The 18,736-nt window shown below is 39.8% G+C and overlaps 1 protein-coding gene across 1 annotated transcript in view; it reads right to left on the bottom strand.

Annotated features, from left to right (window-relative positions):
* Positions 1-18,736, bottom strand: part of LOC144686981 (protein boule-like) — a 157,180-nt gene that overhangs the window by 99,057 nt on the left and 39,387 nt on the right. The window contains exons 4-6 of the mRNA XM_078552819.1: positions 17,036-17,090; positions 7,441-7,516; positions 2,633-2,760 (exon numbers count right to left, since the gene is read on the bottom strand). Of these exons, the coding sequence (XP_078408945.1) occupies positions 2,633-2,760; positions 7,441-7,516; positions 17,036-17,090 (259 nt within the window). The remainder of the gene's footprint in view (positions 1-2,632; positions 2,761-7,440; positions 7,517-17,035; positions 17,091-18,736) is intronic.

The following is an 18,736-nucleotide window of genomic DNA, read 5'->3' as shown; positions in this document are numbered from 1 at the left end:
GAGAAAATGAGACTGCGTGACATTCTGATGGCTGATTAAGTGCATTCAACTTCTTCCAGCAGTGGTCATGTACAGGAGATGAATACTTCTAGCACTGAGAGTCTCAGCTACCTAATGCTACAGTACTTGAACAGACACCCTCCTGCCATTTGTGAGGAAGATGACTCATTTCTAGGCCCTCAATTGGTCTGGTCTACCCAGACCTGCTCTGCTGCATCAGTGAATCTGGGAGCCCTTGCAGGAGATAAGTATCCCTGAATGTTCCAAAAAGCACAGCAACATTGCTTTCTCCCAAATGATACACACCTTATTTTAAAGAGGTGCAAGCCTGCCTTAAATATATATTCGTCCCTTTGAAATTCCTGCTCACCAATCAGCAACACCAACAAGGGACAATGAGATTCAAGTGAAGCCTGACCATAAAAATTATTCAGACTTCTCACGATTGAATGTGGGCGAATGTATCAATGACTCTGTTGAATTTGCTATACACATGAAAATCGACCCCAAGAGACAAACAGGAGAGGAGGACAGAGAAAGAAACAAAGAGATAGGAGGGCAGAAACAAAAGAGAAAGAAATAGAAATAATAATATGAAGACAGCTGCAAAAGAGAATGTTCATATTTTCCAACTCAATAGGTGCAATTCACTGAAAGATCAGCTACTACCATATATACTCAGATCAAATTTGATCTTGTAAAATTCGGCGCCATGATTTTTGGCCTAAAAAATATAATTTTTCATGTACCTCATGTAAAAGTTGACCCTAGTTTTATAGGGATTAAAGCCCAAAACGTTCAGAACCAAAGTGTAATCCTGGAGATGTAAATGATTACATTTCATTGTACATGTATAAATACCAATGAAAATTAGTACCAGCAAATAAATGCTTAAGATATTTATATGCTTAAATTTTGGGTTTTATTTATTCTAATTATTAAAGTGGTCAGATTAAGAATGACACTGTATTGTGATTAATTACTTACTGATAATTATGGTTCATTTTTAATTACTCTATGCTTCATTAGTCTTTTTTGGATTTTACTTGGGTGCAAATCAAGCATGTTTGTCAACTCCTTGAAAATATTACCTGTATAAAAGTTGACCCCATGACTTTTGGCCTAAATATTGGTGTCAAAAATTTGACTTTTAGATGAGTATTCCCAGTATATTAAAAATCTTACGCCTGTCATCTTATCTGCTATAAATTCCTATATTCACATTTATAATGGAAAGTCCCATGTAAACATGTCATACTACAATTATACCCTTTTGCCAGTGCTGAATTGTAGCTTCTCAGTCTCCAGTGCAAAGACATCTCTATACTTGAATCAATGGATATAGGTTTCCTAATTAACTATAACAAAGTATAAAAATAAGGGTGCAGTATGCATGATTTTAAAATGGTAACTAAATTATGCTTGTATGCCCTAGTCCAATTATCTCCCATCTCTGAACACTGCTTCACCTGAAATCTACAGACGGTGTGGCAATCCCACAGGTGATTGGGAAATTTTTATTCAACACAAGCTTCAATAATACCACTGTTTTATGGAGCTGTGGAAAACTTCAGAGTTGGTTAACTGTTTACTTATAACAACAATTTAAATCAAATTCATTGGAAGGGCTCAATCATTTAATAATTCAATTGACAAAAGCTACAATTATGCAGTAATTAACATGAGAATTTCCTACGTAGTATATGTTATATAAAATTATTATAGTCAACATTTTACTTTTACATCCTTTTACAACTCTGTGTAAGGTATCCATTACAAAAGTAAGCTGAACAAATACTCCCCAGTATGGTGCAACTAATTAAATAGTATGGCACAAACATTAGGGAAAAATTCTACTTCATCCTGCAAAATTACACATCACATGCTTGCTATTTTCCTTCTAGGATGCAAAACCATCTACTGGAAACACACAATTTCCCAAAATGCACTCTATGTACATTGCCCTTTTTATTTTTATGCATCACAAAATTTCCTGAACCAATATCATTTGTTTATTGGTTGAAATACTTACTAACATGCAATTTACAGAAGCAAAACGTGCTGCACAAATTCCAGCACCGCTCGTTGTCTGCCTGACACTGGAAACTCTTTCGAGTTATCAACAGTCACAGATTGCATCTCTTTCGAGCACAATCACAGTTCTTGGTTTCCGGGAGTGGGACATGAACCCACAACCCTCTGATTCAAAGGCGAGGGTGCTCTGAACTGAGCCACAGCTGACACCTCTAAAGAGTAGCAGCAGCTGGCCTTATAGTTAACAAGCGCTTGTGCTATCCAGCACAGCAAATCTTTTGAACTCTTAATTTTAAGCAGAAGTGCATTTAAAGTGCCAATGAAGAGGTCTTTTGTCAATTAGCACCATCAGGGAGAGACAAGATCACTGAAATTCACAGTCCTTCATCTAATCATTCCTACTTCCCCCCCAATGTTTTGTGTAATTAGATAACATGAAATATAAACCTTATGCCATCCTGAGTTCTGCATGACTGGATGATTGAACTAGTCCCAGTTTCAACATTCAATGAGTATATGTCAAACTGGATAGTACTTGTTTTGGCTTGTAGTTCATTACTAGCCAAAGACTAAAATATTCAAATACATATTTACTCACAGGCCAAGGTTGTGGAACAGAAGTGATTTCTGGGCTATGGAAGTAAGCCACTCCATTGTGGTATGTGTAAGGATATCCGGTTGAAGTGGTCAAATACATTGTCCCAGCTGCTGGCATTAAACTTGTTCCTATTTAGCAGGCAGAGAAGTTAAAAATAAATACCTACTCAATTGAAGTTTCTAAAATACACAAGTCAACTAAGTTCTGAATGATAAATTTGAAGGAGTTGAGGAAAAATTATTCTAACTATTCAAAGATATCCTATACATCATGCTGGAGTGGCAGTGGCATCAATATTATCCTGGTAGGAGGAAAAATTGCAAGGGAAACCATTTCTATCATAGTACAGAGAATGTCAGTTATGTAAATCTTGCTGCTGAGATATTAAACCAATCGCAACAAGTACATTTCCATCTGAAAGAGCCCAAAGAAACAGCAGCAGAATGTAAAAAGCAAAATAATGCAGATACTGGAAACCTGAAACAAGAACACAGAAAAGGTGAAAACACACAGGAGGTTAATCAGCTTCAGTGGAGAGACCAGTCAATTTGCTGGAGTTTCCTGCAGACTTCAGGGCCAAATGGGAGTCTGGAACCTGCATTTACTAGCAGTGAGACTGGCTCAACAAAGTTCTGGGAAGCAGGCTCCTAATTGATTCTCAATGCTGCAGGTCTTCAACATAGAGGCACCCTCTGAAAAACTGAACAATCAACAAAATAAACTCTGGGCATAGCTGCAAGGCAGTCACTGTGGAAGGGGAACCCCTCCACTGGAAGGCCTGCTTCCATGGCTGTGGCTCTTGCAGACCAGTGGAAACATGCTGGGATGCTGCCACTCTGGCCACCTGTCTTGCCACTGCCAGGCTTTCATCTAGAGTCAGAGCCAGATTGGGGAGGCCTGTCCACCATCAGCAAAATCCAGACGGCATGTGAAGAGTGTGTCCTCAATTGGCACTTTTACTGCTCTAATTGATTACCTACCCGCTGGGCCAGATGCAGGAAGTTGCAGCTTGGCTGCACTCCGGCCAGTAGTGAGAAATTGCTCCTTTGCCCATTTCCAAGGCCAAGTTCAACCCAATACTTCGCGTGAAAACTCATTACAATGGAAGACCTCCCTATGCTTTTTTAAAAAATCATTTACGGGATGTGGGCACTGCTGGCTAGGCCAGCATTTATTGCCCATCCCTAATTGCCCTTGAGAAAGTGGTGGTGAGCTACCTTCTTGAACCGCTGCAGTCCCTGTGCACCCGCAGTGCTTTTCGGAAGGAGTTCCAGGATTTTGACCCAGCAACAGTGAAGAAATGGCGACATGTTCGGCGGAATATTCACAAGTCAGGATGATGAGTGGCTTAGAGGAGAACTTCCAGGTGATGTTCCCATATATCCGTTGCCCTTCTCCTTCTGGACGGTAGTGGTCATGGGTTTGGAAGTTGCTGCCTAAGGAGCCTTGGTGAGTTTCAGCAGTGCATCTTATAGATGGTACACACTGCTGTCACTGTTCGTCAGCGGTGGAGGGAGTGAATGTTTATGGAAAGGGTGCCAATCCAGCAGGTTGCAGTGGTTCAAGGAGGCAGCTCACCATCTTCTCAAGGGCAATTAGGAATGAGTAGAAAACACTGGCCAAGCCAGCAAAGCCCAGATCCCTTAGTCATGATAATGAAGGACAAATACCGAATTGCGTCAGGAAATGTTGGGCTTTAAAAATAAGACCTGAGTTTTTTTAAAAATGCACTCAAGCCACTGGCTGGAATGCTGCAGGGTGACTCCCTAAGAGGTAATGGAACCCCACCCTGCTGCCAGACAAGGTACTTCTAAAGACATCCAGAAACTAATTGCTCCCTCCGGTAGAGACAATGGGGCATAATGCGGGATGAGTATCACCTCATCAAGAAACCCTGTGAGCAATGTCCAGATTTGTGAATTTGTTTCCCACTTGGATTATACAAAGAAGGGGTTAAAAGTGAGCTGAAAAGCTGCCCCAGTGTCTGTCTGTTGGTGGGTGCTCTGAGAGCGCGAGTGCTGGAAGTTTGACTCAGAAGTAACAGCCACACACAGTACCCCTGTAAGTCGCCATTTTGCAGGTACCCCGATCTCTCTCTCTCTCTACCAAATTCAACTCTACTGGAACCCTGAAACCGACTATTCATCTGCCAGAGCCAACTCGACTAGAACCTTGAATCCGACTATTTGTCTACAGGAGTCAATTCTACTGGAATCTCGAATAGCAACAGCTACAATGTGCAATCACCAACTCCCCACAAGTCAAGGGCTGTTCGTATACCTTTTTTGATATACATATACATAATTCACTTATTTCAAGATAAATTTTTGCTTTTAACCTGAATGACTGCATGTGACATATACATGTGTTTTATCCTTTCTTGCCTTTAGTAGTTAATAAACTACTAGCTTTAGAGTTAAACTCTTACCTTTAACTCAAAAAAGTCTGATCTAATCGGCTCCTTCAAAACCAGAACAACTGGGTCTGGGGAAAAAGGTATCCACAAAGAGGGTCCTTTTTAGATTAAATCTTGTCGCAGCCAATAGAAGGGCCGGGGGAGGGGGGGGGGGGGGGGGGGGTGGTGCGCACTGAATAAAGACAGGGAGCTAGCTCATCCCTCCTCATCCAGAGCATAACAATTTTGGGGGTGTCCCAGCCAAACAGTGGTAAATTGAGGGGTCTTTCCTGGATCAACAACTTTGGGGAATCTCATCTTTTGGGGGGGGTGGGGGGGAAGAGAGGGGGTGGGCTCATAACACCTTGAGTGAATTAAAAAAAAAGGGCTGCTTTGTCCTGGATGGTGTCAAGCTTCTTGAGTGTTGTTGTTGGAGTTGCACTCCTCCAGGCAAACGGAGGGTATTCCATCACACTCCTGATTTGTGATCTGATTCTTCGCTTTTCCAGGGCTCAAGGTTCCATTTGTGCTTTGTCAGCACTTTCTATTTCAATGTCAAGGCTGTTTCAATTTCATAACTGAACCCCATGTTTTCCACCTCTCCCATTTTCTTGATATCTCTTGCTTAGGTAATCACAGGTATTTTGTTACTTTGTCCTTTAATTATTCTGCCCATTATTTGTCTGAGATGATGTCACATTATTCCACTGGTACTACTTCTCTGTGCTTACATATTGGGCCAGAAATTGCTGGGCGATCATGTCATTATAATGATACACTAACAGCATTTGCCATTAATTGAAGTCCTGAAATTTGCAAAGTGAAAAAGATGCCCGATAAGTTTCAATTCTCATGCAGGAAAATTGTTAAGACTATTTTGCACTCTGCTTTACCTAATAACCTTACAAAGTTATTCTGAATTAGCCGCAGCCATTGAGAGCTCATAATTAATATTGTAGAGGACCTTGTCAATGTTGTGATGTATGCTCCTAACATGACGCGGAGTTCTCTCTTTTCATATCTTTTCCTCTTTCACTTGATCCATTATTTCTTTACCTATTTTTTCTGTCTCTCTTTAATTTGACTCAAATTCACCCTTTTTCCTTTTCCACTGTTCGCCATATTTCTTTCTGTATCCTTTTCTTTCATTGATCAAAGAGATAAGCCACTTAGCACACACACAAGATCCCAGCTGTGACTTTGACATTGCTGCACTATTTTCAGGTCAACAATCCAGCAATTTGTGGTGAAAATTGGGTGATGTTACTAGTGAGCATAAAAATCCAATTAACTTTGTTCGTTGTCAATCTGCCATTGCAGCAATTTCTGTCCATTATTTACTAGCTGATCTCCTGTGGCAAGGCAGAAGGAAGTTAAGACCAAGGACAATGGTCAGGTTTGGCAGAATTAGAGGATGGAGGGATAATTAAACCAAAGTTGAAGGGACAAGAAGTCAGATGAGAGAGGAAGAAAGGAGAGAGGGTAAAACTAAAGGAGAACTGTGTAGTGGAGGAAGGTGAAGAAGATTGTAAAGGGGAAAGGAGTAGGAAGAGACTAGTGGAAGGGGGAGGTGAGAAGAGTAGAAAGGGAACGGGAAGAGATGGGGAAAAGGATGTGGGGTCACAACAAAAGGGAAAAATGGAAGGGGCAAGGGCATTTGGATAATCAGGGTAATCCAATCTTTGTATCACCGGGGTAAGGTTATGTTGGGGTGGTGGTCTGTGTCCAATCAAAAACAAAAAATGCTGGAAATACTCAGTAGGTCAGGCAACATTTGTGGAGAAAGAAACAGAGTTAACACTGTGACCTTTCATCAGAACTGGAAAAAGTTAGAAATGCAATAGTTTTTGAGCAAGTAAAAGGAGGGTGAGCAAAAGAACAAAAGGAAAAGACTGTGATAGGGTGGAGGGCAGGAGAAATTAAATGACTCAAGGCTTCACGGTGCAAGAGCAAAGGGAATAGCAGTGGGAGATGTAAAGAATGCAAAATATAAAACTCTACACACATATGGTAGGAAAAGCAAAATTGAAATGAGCAAAATATATTTATTTTTTCTTTAAAATATTTTTTAAAAATAAGTTTTTTGTCTAATTAATAACTAACCAAAAATATCAAGCAAACACATGGTTTTGTCAGTGAGATTTCATTAGTAGACTGCTAATTACATTTTGCATGAGGTTGCAATTAAAACAGAGAGCTGTCTAAACTATTCCTTAAAACAGCAACAGCTATACCAAATCTTCCACTCCCACCCGCCTGAAAAACCAACATAACTTCAGAAGTAGATTCTCCCTGCTGTCTTGCCCATTTTTTAGGGGTAGGTTGATGGAACAAGATTTTCATGACTCCAGCAATGAAATTCTATTTTTTTTTCTGTTTTAGTCACCAACAATGGGGAAAATTATATACGTACGTGGAATCCCCACTTGTTGTTTTCTTATGGCTGGACCAATGTTCAGCTTTTTATCTTTATAATTCAACTTTTCTGCCTGAAAGATAAAGATGTAAATGCACAACATAACTGTCATGTAAGAAATAACACCATCTTTATATTTTAACATTGCTGTATGAAAGAATGATATAATATGCAAAGTAGAATAGAACTTAATAACTTTATCTACAAGAAATAACAAAAAGTAACCAAAAAATACATTTTAACATGAATTTGGAAAACATCTCTTTATAAAACCTATTATCATTCTGTTATAAATTGAAGAACATTAGTCAGCCATAATTATGTTATTACTTCTGCCACTGAAAGTGGGCGGAGATAATGTTTTCACCCGTTTTGTTCGTCAGTCTGTAAGCATTATGTCCCAAAAACTAATGGACGGATTGCAACTAAATGTCGTGCACAGATAGGGTATGGGCAAAGGAAGAACTGAATAGTTTTGGCGAAGATGAGGATCTGGATCCTGGAATTTTTTTTAAAGGATCCTTTAACATAGGGAGATAGGGAAAATGGACATTTTCTTTTAGAATGTTATGGTCTGTTTAATTTAGAATGTTGTGGATTGTCTCAGCTGCTGTAGTGGAATTTGTCACAGCTATCAAAATGTGAGCATAATTTTCAGAGCAGGTTGTTGGATGTGAATTGGCCTGAAGCCTTCCTCAACGAGATGGATGCACTTAAAAAAATATTTCATTTTCAGCTTTATTGTTAGAGAGCATCAGCCAGGCAGGGGAAAGTCTCAAGGAAGATCTGCGTAATTGTAAAAACAGAGTTAACACAAGATGGCAGAGGTATGCGCTCTACTTTGCCCTCTTCGATTGTATTCATTCTGCCTTTATTTCCTGCAGACATTCTGTAGTGAAATATTTTTAATTGAACTGTACTCAACAATGCTATCATTGGCAAATAAAATGACAGTAATACACAATAGATTTAAAGAAGGTGTGTCACTAGAGGAACTTTGGCTCTTATTCCTCAAATAAAGCTTTTCTGACATCGAGAATAAAAGGACCATCTCAATGTGGATGTGGTTTTGAGAACATTCTTGCATTGGACTTTTCTGATGACTCAAGATGGCATTCTACAGATTTTTCTCTTTCGGAAGGTATTGTACTCAATTAAAGTTACACAGGCTATCAGTCCCAGAAGATTCTTGAAGGTGTGCAGTATAATAACTGTGGAGAACTTCATTTGGAAAACAGCGATTGCTAGTGGTGAATAATCTGCCTTTAGCTTTAAATACCTCTTCACACACATTGCAAATCACTTTCAAGTACTTTGGAGAACATATTTCTTGACTGGTAACAGCAGCCTATTGCTAGGATGACAGTGCAAAACTGTTTGCAAAGATTAACAGCAGCGTATATAAAACTAATTTAGCTTCAGGACAATCTCCATCTTTGATAGGAGGATGGAAAATATAAAATGGGTTTCCAATGAGCTCAGTGGAATTGGGATGTAAATCCTTCAAATATTATGTTTTAGAGCATGTCACAATTTTAAGAATATCACATTATGACGTAGGATCCACTCCACTGTCATTCTACCAGGGAAAAATAATTTTAGTTGTAACATAAAGACTTCCCTGAAACTGACACTTTCAATCACCTTCTAATGGTTAACACTACATTGCTTCCACCATAAATGCTTTAGCAAAGAAGGATACTTCTTCATACATAGGTATATACCATGTTAGAATAACCTCTTCTGATTGAATGTAGCTCGATTTCCTCAGAAAAATACTTTGGCACTAAAGAAAAACACATGACAGTCCTTTCAAAAAAAAAATCTGGTGGCATTTAAAAGCTATTTGGGTCATGTATTTAACTGGGTTTAGGATGATGAAGCGCATCCTTCTGATAATACAAAGGAGGCAGAAGAGGTTGACTTTAAAATTACCTTTACAACACAAACACAAATTCCAAACAGTGGGAAAAAAAAATTGAGGGCGGGATACATGAGGACTGTGAATGTAGCGGTTGAATTACTTTGAAATGATTGAGATTATACCTGTAACAGGTAATTTAACATCTTGCTTATGTATCCAACCTCCACATATAAATTAACTTCAAACTGCCACGAAGTCCAGTGATAGCAAATCTATTATCTAATGTGGTATCTCACTCAGAACAGCAAGTCACATGTTCTTTTGAACAATTGATAAAAATCGAGTAGCTAGCTTGAATATAGTTTCAAGTACATTCCTTATACATGTTGGTCGTAGCATATTTAAAATGTGCTTTAGCTTTCTGCGATAGTTCCTGCCCAGGATAGGAATAGAACAAGGAAATACATTGTAAAGCTTACATTTCGTACATTTATTCAGTAACCAGTTACAGAAGGTTTTATTTGCAAACAAAACATTTAATTGCCATCTTAAGAAAACTTTTTTCTAGCAATCTAATTTAGTCATATAGCAGGTGCCTATTAATTATCGAATGGTTACCAGGGAGCTTCATACTATCTGCCCTACATGAATAAAATGAATCACGGCTCATTTCTCATGCCTTTACACTCCCAGAACCTAGCCCCAATCCCTCACACTTTTCCAGCTCCAAACCTGATCTCTTTTCTAGCCACAGGCAGTTTTCCTTTCCATTGGCACAAATTGAAGCAATTCCAAACAAAGGGGAAAATAAAGCCTTGCTGCTCCCTCTCAATTTGAGCCCCAAGATACAGATACCCTCACTCCCTACTTTAGAACCTCATGGGAGCATTTCTGCAGCTGTCAGAGGGTCGGGGGCAAGATGTTGACTTTAGGTCTCTTTCGAAGGTGAAAGGAAAAATAATCAGAGAGAGCAAGGAAGTGAGAAAGACATTTGAACTGGAAGACATAGACAAAAGCATATGGATGGAAGCAAAGAGTGAGAAAAAAACCACATACAGAAACGGAGGAAGCAACGGAAATATGTGACAGTCATATAGTGAAAAAGGGATACATAGTACAGAAATAATTAAGAATGAGACACAGAAACTGTTACAGGAATATAGATAGAGGAGATCTAGCCCTAAAGTTTCCTCATGTGGCAATTTTGTGGCAAATTTGGGGAGAATGAAGGAAAATGTAGTTGGAAGGTCTGTGCCAAATCCTAATCAGTTAAAACAATTTTCCACCTGGATTGTGGGCAACTTGCAACACCAAAACTGGGTAAAAATTAGGAAATGATAAACTGTTGAGGGCTTTATACGCTAATGGCAGAGGCCCATTTCAAAAATCAAGATACTGCAGATAGATAGAAACTCGGAAATGCTGGTAAAGCCACCAAACACCTTCAGTGTTAAGATATTGTTGCACAATTAAATCTTTTGCACCTCAACCTTACTGAGCGATGTTCAACATTGCACTTGGGTCTGCATATGTTCATAAATTCACCATTAGAGACTATGGTGTTCCACTTGGGATCTTTGCCTCTTAGGAGAAGAACATGAAGATTAGCAGGGTAATTTCTATGACCCTATGAAGAATGCAGGTGGCACCTTGCACTCAATCACAGACACCCACACGCGTCTACAAGTTTCACAATTTAGCAACATTTGAGAAGGCTGCAGTTCCCTCGTCAGACAATAACAGATCTGCTTGCCCAAGCCTTCAGCACACCAACAGTAGCAGTAAAATTCAAGGTGCAACTGAATGTCTATACCACGAATTTCCTTCGGACAGAATCAGTACATTTGCAATATCAGGCCTTGACTGTCAAGCAGGTAACAGATGTCTTGTTATTAGGAACAACCCAACTCATCCATCCTACAGACCCTTGCACATTTTTACAGGGTGACTGCATTTTCCCTAATGCAAGTACCACAGATGTGACCTATGCTGTCCTATGTGCTCTTGCCAGAACAGGTCAGTCAGGTGTTTAGATGGCTGCTGGATGAATAAGAACCCTGCAATAGCAACTGATGCCAAATCAGAACCCAAGGACCTAAATACAAATGAAGCTCGTGGTGTCACTAGGATTATCATTGAGAACACCAAGATGATTCTGAAGCACATTCAGATATCTGAATACAGTGGGTGAGTGCTCCAGCCAAGCTCACTTAAGTACGTTGCACAAGTTTGTCATCTGTATAGAACTGCTGGTTAAAGTCCAAGAGGAGGAAGAGTTGGCTACGGTCTTCATTGAGAAATAAATATTTACAGGAAGGCCTTTTACTAACTGCAAAATCAGTCCTGTTATTATAGTTGCATGCAAATGTTGACATTTAGCACTTCTTCATTAATATAATTTGGAAAAACCTTTGCTACTCCTCATAGGCATTCTCTTTTTTGTGCTAAACCATCAATGCTTCACATTTTGTTGTTAGATCAATTTCCTGCACTCTGATTTTTTTTAAACACTATGCTTCTTCTTTGTGCCAACAAGTATGCGGCCTTTCACCTCAAGCTCCCTTTCTTTGTTGCTCCTTCAGTGGCAGGAAGTACTGAGGTGGCTGGCTGGTGTATTCCAGTAGGAGCCTAGTAGCTGAAGTTCCAACAATAGGGTGCATCCCTTGTGCTGCTACAAGGCCAGTCTGAACGTGGGCTGTTTTTTCTCATGTGTACACGCACTTGAGGGGCCGAAGGGATGCATATATCTGACACTGTTCTGAAAATAAGCATCAACAAATATGGGCACAACTGCTAGGTCACTGATCAACAAGTGATCAGATTGCATGGTACCAATCAAATCAACCCTGTAGTCCTCCCTATTCTAGCATTAAAGGAATCTAGGAAAGTACTCATAGCTAAACTGCCAGAATCTACAAATGTTCACAGATCCTTTGCTGGAGAGGTTTCTATGCTGGTGCTGCCACGTGGTCCAAGTTAATTGCATGACTGTGTACACATTCATCAACAAGTTGCAGATAAGCAATGGATTCAAATTTAAATGATTCACCATCTGCAACACATTCTGGGATATTGTCTTCACTGGTTGGACATGTTTCATTTCTGCAAGCATGCTTCTTATAACTGCTGGATAGATACTAGAGATATCTGCCCTATGGTTCCGTGGTGGAGGGCAGTCATTTCTTGATACACTTGTTGTTACAGCCTTACTCATCTGAGTGCCTCCTGGGGACTCATTCTCTGTATTTACCTTTTTTTCCACTAATTAGCTTCCTGGGGGAGAGGCAAGGGAAATAGTGTATCTGGGTGGTGTTTGCGAGGAAGGGATGCACTGTAAGGTTCACGAACAGGAGATGGTTGTTGCTGAAACAAAGGGACCAGATTTCTGTTGCTGATTATCATGGCAGGCCTAGGAGTGCACAAAAAGAGAGGCAGCGGGAGTAAATGAGCTGCACATTGGAAAACACATTTGTAAAACAAGTTTGTGAGCTTAAGCACTGGCAATGCAATACGACATTGCACATAAGCAGCAGTAAATGGAGAGAGATGATACGAGGTAGACCGACCTCTCGCTGGTATCTCCATCCTACTTCATCTCCCACTGCTTCCCTGTTATGCCTACCCGACATTTTCATGGATTCCTCCTCTTGCTTTGAGGCCAGAGATTAGAAGTTCTTCAGGCAGTAGCAGTTCACCGTCTCTGGTTGGGGGCTGTTTTTTCCCTTTAAGAAGAAAGTAGAGCATGTGAAGGCACTCTGCTTGCCATAATAAGAATATAAGAAAGAGGAGAAGTAGACCATTCGACCCTTTGAGCCAGCTCCATCCTTCAATAAGAGCATGATGGGTCTTCTACGTCAGCGACACCATCCACTATCCCCAGAGTTTGATTCCCTTCAGATCCAAAAATCTTTCAATCTCTGACATGAATATGTTCAACAATTGAGCATCCACAACCCTCAAGGGTAGAAAATTCTGATGGTTCATGACCTGTTAAGAAATTTCTCCTCATCTCAGTCTTAAATGTTCATACCCTTAATCTGAGACTGTGACCTCTAGTTCTAGACTCTCCAGCCAGAGGAAACATCCTCCCAGCATCTACCCGGTCAAGTCCCTAAGAAGTTTTTTTCTGTTTCAACGAGATTACCTTTCATTTTTCTAAACTCCAGGGAGTATTGGCCTAATCTACTCAATCAACCCTCATTGGACAATTCCCTCATCCCAAGGTTCAATCTAGTGAACATTCACTGCATGCCCTCCAATGCAAGTACAGTAAGTCGTCGCTTAAAGCTGTCATTGCGCTCCTTAAAATCGCGACTTTTAGTAAAGGAACTTTAAGCGAATCATTGTTTTCCATGGGAATCAATTTTAAAACCAGAGTTAGCTATTTCGGGTGAGAAATGTCTGAAAGAATCTAATGTACAAATTTAAATACTGTACCATACAATATGCAGTACTGTCTATTCCTAGCTGAAATAACTTGTGAAATAAATCTCTAAATACTGCAGTTAGGTACTTTAGGATCTTACTCATCAGTAAAAAACATTAAAACATAAATTGGAATACTGTACATTTCTAAATGAATTCTACATTCATAAATGAGATAATCTTTAAAATAAAATGAATTTAAAGTTACAAAGAAATTACACTCACCAGCCACTTGGTTTTGGATTGACTGGGCTCCTTCTAGTGGCAGAAGTTGGTCGGTGCAGGGAGCAGCTGAAGGCGACCCAGGGCATCAGCGCTTGAGAACGGCAAAGGGAGCCAGGAGCAAGAGGGACTAGCGGTGGCAATGGACACCGGGGACTTTGAAAGGTGAGAATGGAGGTAGGAATGACAGCCGGGGGCTGGGGGGCGGTGGGGAAGAGGGACTTAAGGTCTGAGGACAGGGGCGAGGGCTGGAGTGGAGGGAACAGAAGCATAGAAAGAGGTCCCCCAGTGGTGGTGCATTGACCCCAACAGCGCTGAGGCAAATGTCAGAAAATGCCATGTATGCACAAGGGATGTGCAGGCCACAAAACAGGAAATCTGTGACGAATGATGTTATAGTGAACTTTGCAATGTTACATAGTCCCTTTTTTATGCATGATGTTAAAGCGAAAAAAACGGGGACTTAGTGTAATTCAATGCATTTATGGTCTGCAAACTAGGCAATTTCCTTTATGGGATGGTACTTCGTTTATTTATTTTTATTCATTCCTGGGATGTGGGAGTCACTGGTTAGGCCAGCATTTATTGCCTATCCCTAACTGCTCTTGAGAAAGTGGTGGTGAGCTGCCTTCCACTGCTGCATTCCATGTGGTGTAGGTAGACCCATATTGCTGTTAGGGAAGGAGTTCCAGAATTTTGACCCAGCGACAGTGAAGCAGCGATGGATATATTTCCCAGTCAGGATGGTGAATGGCTTGGAGGGGGATTTCCAGAATTGCCATGGCATTTACTAATTCATCAAGTTGCATCTTAGAAACTAGGTGCAGAAACTAGCTACAATGGAAAACTGTTGGATGCAATAATCATGACAGCAGGCTTTGCATCCAAAGATTTTAGAGAATACTGGGATAAACATTTCTTTGAAAAAGAAACCATGCAAGTTCATGGTATAACCGTTCCCTAGCTGTCATGTGACATTCTAGAAAGATATACTTCGGAGGTATGGAATTAAGTCAAGCAGCCAGGAATTTCCCAAGGTTAATTTGGACTTTCCTAGATTAGGGGATCTCAGCTGCAGCAGCAATAGAATTACAGAACAGTTACAGTACAGGAGGAGGTCATTAAGCCCTTTGTGGCCATACTGGTTCACTACAACAGCAACAGCAATGTTGCCATTGGTTCTTTTGCCATTCACCTTAAATTAACGTCCTCTAGTTCTAAACCCGTCTGTCGACGGGAACAGTTTCTCCAAGTCTACTTTTTCTAGACCCCTCATGATTTTGAGCATTTCTATCAAATCTCCTTTGAACCTTTCCTCCTCTAAGAAAAACCCTAGGTTCTCCAATGTCTCTTTGTAACTCAAGTCTCTCACCCTTGGAACCATTCTTTTCTGCACCACTTGAATGTTTCAGCATCCTTCCTAAAGTGTGATGCCCAAAATTGGGCACAATATTTAAGTTGAGGCCAAACTAGTGTTTTATATAGGTTCATTATAACTTCCTTGCTTTTGTACTCTATGCCACTATTTTTAATGCCCAGGATCCCATATGCCTTATTAACCATTTTCTCAAACTGCCCTGCTAATTCAATGATTTTTGGGTATATACCCCGAGGTCCCTCTGCTCCTTTAGAATTGTATCTTTTATATTGCCTTTCCTTGTTCTCCCTCCCAAGATCTTCACACTTCTCTGCACTAAATTTCAATGCCATGTGTCTGAGATTCCCCCAGCCTATGTCCTCTTGGAAGTCTATCACTAACCTCCTCACAGTTCACAGTACTTCCAAGTTTTGCATTATCTGCAAATTTTGAAATTGTGCTTGTATACCTAAGCCTAGGTCATTAATACCACTATATATCTTTCTACAGTCTGAAAAATAACCATTCACCACAACTTTCTGTTTCCTGTCGCTCTGCTAACTTCATACTGCCACCGTTCCTTTTATTACATGGACTTTCTTGCTGACAAGTCAGTCATGTGGCACTTTATCAAAAGTCTTTTGGAAATCCATGTACTCCACATCAATCAAATTACTATCATCTACCTCATAAAATAATTCAATCCAAGTTAGTTTATATGGTTTGCCTTGAACAAATTCATGCTGGCTATCCACATTTGTTCAAGTGACTGTTAATTTTGTTCCAGATTATTGTTTCTAAAAGCTTTCTCACCACTGAGGTGAAACTGACTGGCTTGTGGTTGCTGGACTTATCCATATGCTCTTTTATTTTTTGAACAGTCAGTTCTGGCATCAGATGATGGACACACAGCAAACAAATCCATTTCATGTGGATGTCTTCATATGGCACAACTTTGCCGATGGCTGAGGAGACCAATCTCCAAGGGGCGGTTCTGCCCATGAAGCTACCAAGTATCACTTTGAGTTATTGTTTGTGGCACTGACATCTGAGCGTTGCTGTTCGTGGCACTGACATCTTTTCTGAACAAGGGTGTAACATTTGCAATTTGAGTCCTTTCGCCCACCCTTGTATCCTAGGAGGATTCGAAGATTATGCCTCCCCAATTTCCACCCTTACTTCCCTCAGTATCCTTAGAAGCATCTGATGCCATCCTGGTGGCTTAATGGCTAAGTACAGCCAGCCTTTCTAATACCTCCGTCCTTTATCAATTTTTAGCCCATCAAGCATCTCGGTTACTCTTCTCTTTCACTATGAATCTGGCACCATCTTCTTCCTTCCTTGGTGAAGGCAGATGCAAAGTATTCATTTAGTACTTCAGCCTTCACGCATATATTTTCTTTTTGTTTTTTTCCTTTATTTATCCCTTTAGTCCCAATATAGGCACTACAGTTGGCTTCAGTAGTGCTTGATTAGGGAAGGGAAAAACTGAGTGAACAATGGGGTACATTCCATACATAATACAGAAAGATAAAGTTATATAGAATATATAAAGAAACACTTCATTGTTTGATACATACCTTAGAACTATGTTTAAAGAAAGACTCCTGTTTCCTCTTAGGGAAATTATTATTAGGATGGAACTGGAACTTGGAGAACAATTAAACAAAGACAGCACTTTTAACATACAAGATTTTTGCAAAATGGAAATCATTAGTTCTTACCTCCTGTAAGATCTTTTGAGCATCTTCCTGGGTTTCAAAGGTAATAAACCCATATCTAAAGGAAAGTATGGGCAGAAATTTTAACACATTTACATGTATCTGTGACAAATATAATGAGCTAATTGGAAAAGTGATTCACATCGTATTGACGTGCTAGTGATGCAAATCTATTGAAAACTTTTCACTTTTTTGTCAGTGATAACTATTGAAAAGATGGCAAAATGTAGTGACTAAAATAAATTGCCATTGTATATAAAAGCTTTGAAAAAAAAAATCAGACAGTTATCAAAGATCGTTCTTAGTTTTTTAATAGCTAGTTTTAAAATCACTTCCCCAAGCTACCCCGGCTGTAAGCTTTCATTCCCAGAACTTCTTAAAATGTTAACTTGTCCCTAAATAAGGATGGTCTTCATTTGTTATGTAATTTCAACAGCCTTGGGGCAATATTCTGTCATGAAATATAGAAAAAACACTTGACAACTTTTTAATCAAATGTCACATTATAGTTATGAACCTGGTCAGGCAAACTTTCATACTCCCACTTTACAGTTGTGGCTTGCTTTGAATCACACCTCAATTTCTGACTTCCTCTCTTGGATAATCAAGGATTTTGCCTAGAGTCACCAAACCACAGCTTTTGCTGTGATTTTACCACAGGGCAGGGCAAGGAGGTAAGACCCAAGTTGACTTCAGCCAGAGCAGGGACTGAACCCTGCATTGTTGGCATTATTCTGAACCACACAGTAGCTACCTAGCCAACTGATCTAACCTACCCCTTTAATTATGACGAAGAAGAAAAAAAAAACTTCACAAAAAAGCTCAAGACAAGAAAATGAGGAATTTTGTATTCATTTTCAGGACTGTAAAATTAGGGGTACTGTGAATTGGAAGAACCATAAGACTATAAGACATAGGAGCAGAAATTAGGCCATTTGGCCCATCGAATCTGCTCTGCCATTCAATCATGGCTGATAAGTTTCTCAACCCCATTCTTCCGCCTTCTCCCCATAACCGATCTGCACTTAACAAATAAAACTGTAAAATGTGGAGACTGACAAAATTTACCCTTTTACTTCCTGAGCATTCAATTTCTACATAAAATCTAAGTGTTATAGATACCAAAAGTGGCTATCACATGATATTAGCAAGCATTTTCTTCTTCTATCAAGTCCAAGATAAATAATAGTGTCTCTGAAATTCTAAGGTTCTCACTGAGCCAGTGTAAGTTGAGTGGAGTGGAAAGGCACTGAACTCTACTCAAATTTTAAAAATAATGCCATTATTATAGTTAGGTTGGGTCTGAGTCAAAGACAACAATAATGAAAAAAACTCGATTGGCTCTTATATCATGAAGACGACACTTAAGGGCTTAAGAATTTCAAAAAGCCCCATCCTCTGTCTGCAGCCATTATTACAAAGAATTTACAGCACAAAAAAAGCCATTCAGCCCAATAGAAGCACGCCACTGTTTATATCAAAGGCTCAATAAAGAATGCAATCAATCCCCTCCTTGTGCAGTTCTGGGACTTCACTAGTTCCGCTGAGGTTGTAAAGAATGGAATTTCATAGAAGGCCCAATTGGAAGTCTTATCCATGTTGCTACCCATAACACATTTTGTTAGACTTCCTAAACTGGTTGAAATGTTGGTGAAACCAAATTCTGTCCCAACATCCTGACCCTCGGCAGGTATCAAACATTTC

Source organism: Cetorhinus maximus, chromosome 11 (assembly GCF_964194155.1).
Source record: "Cetorhinus maximus chromosome 11, sCetMax3.hap1.1, whole genome shotgun sequence".
NCBI classification, from domain to species: domain Eukaryota; kingdom Metazoa; phylum Chordata; class Chondrichthyes; order Lamniformes; family Cetorhinidae; genus Cetorhinus; species Cetorhinus maximus.
This window is presented reverse-complemented; position numbering and strand designations above follow the sequence as displayed.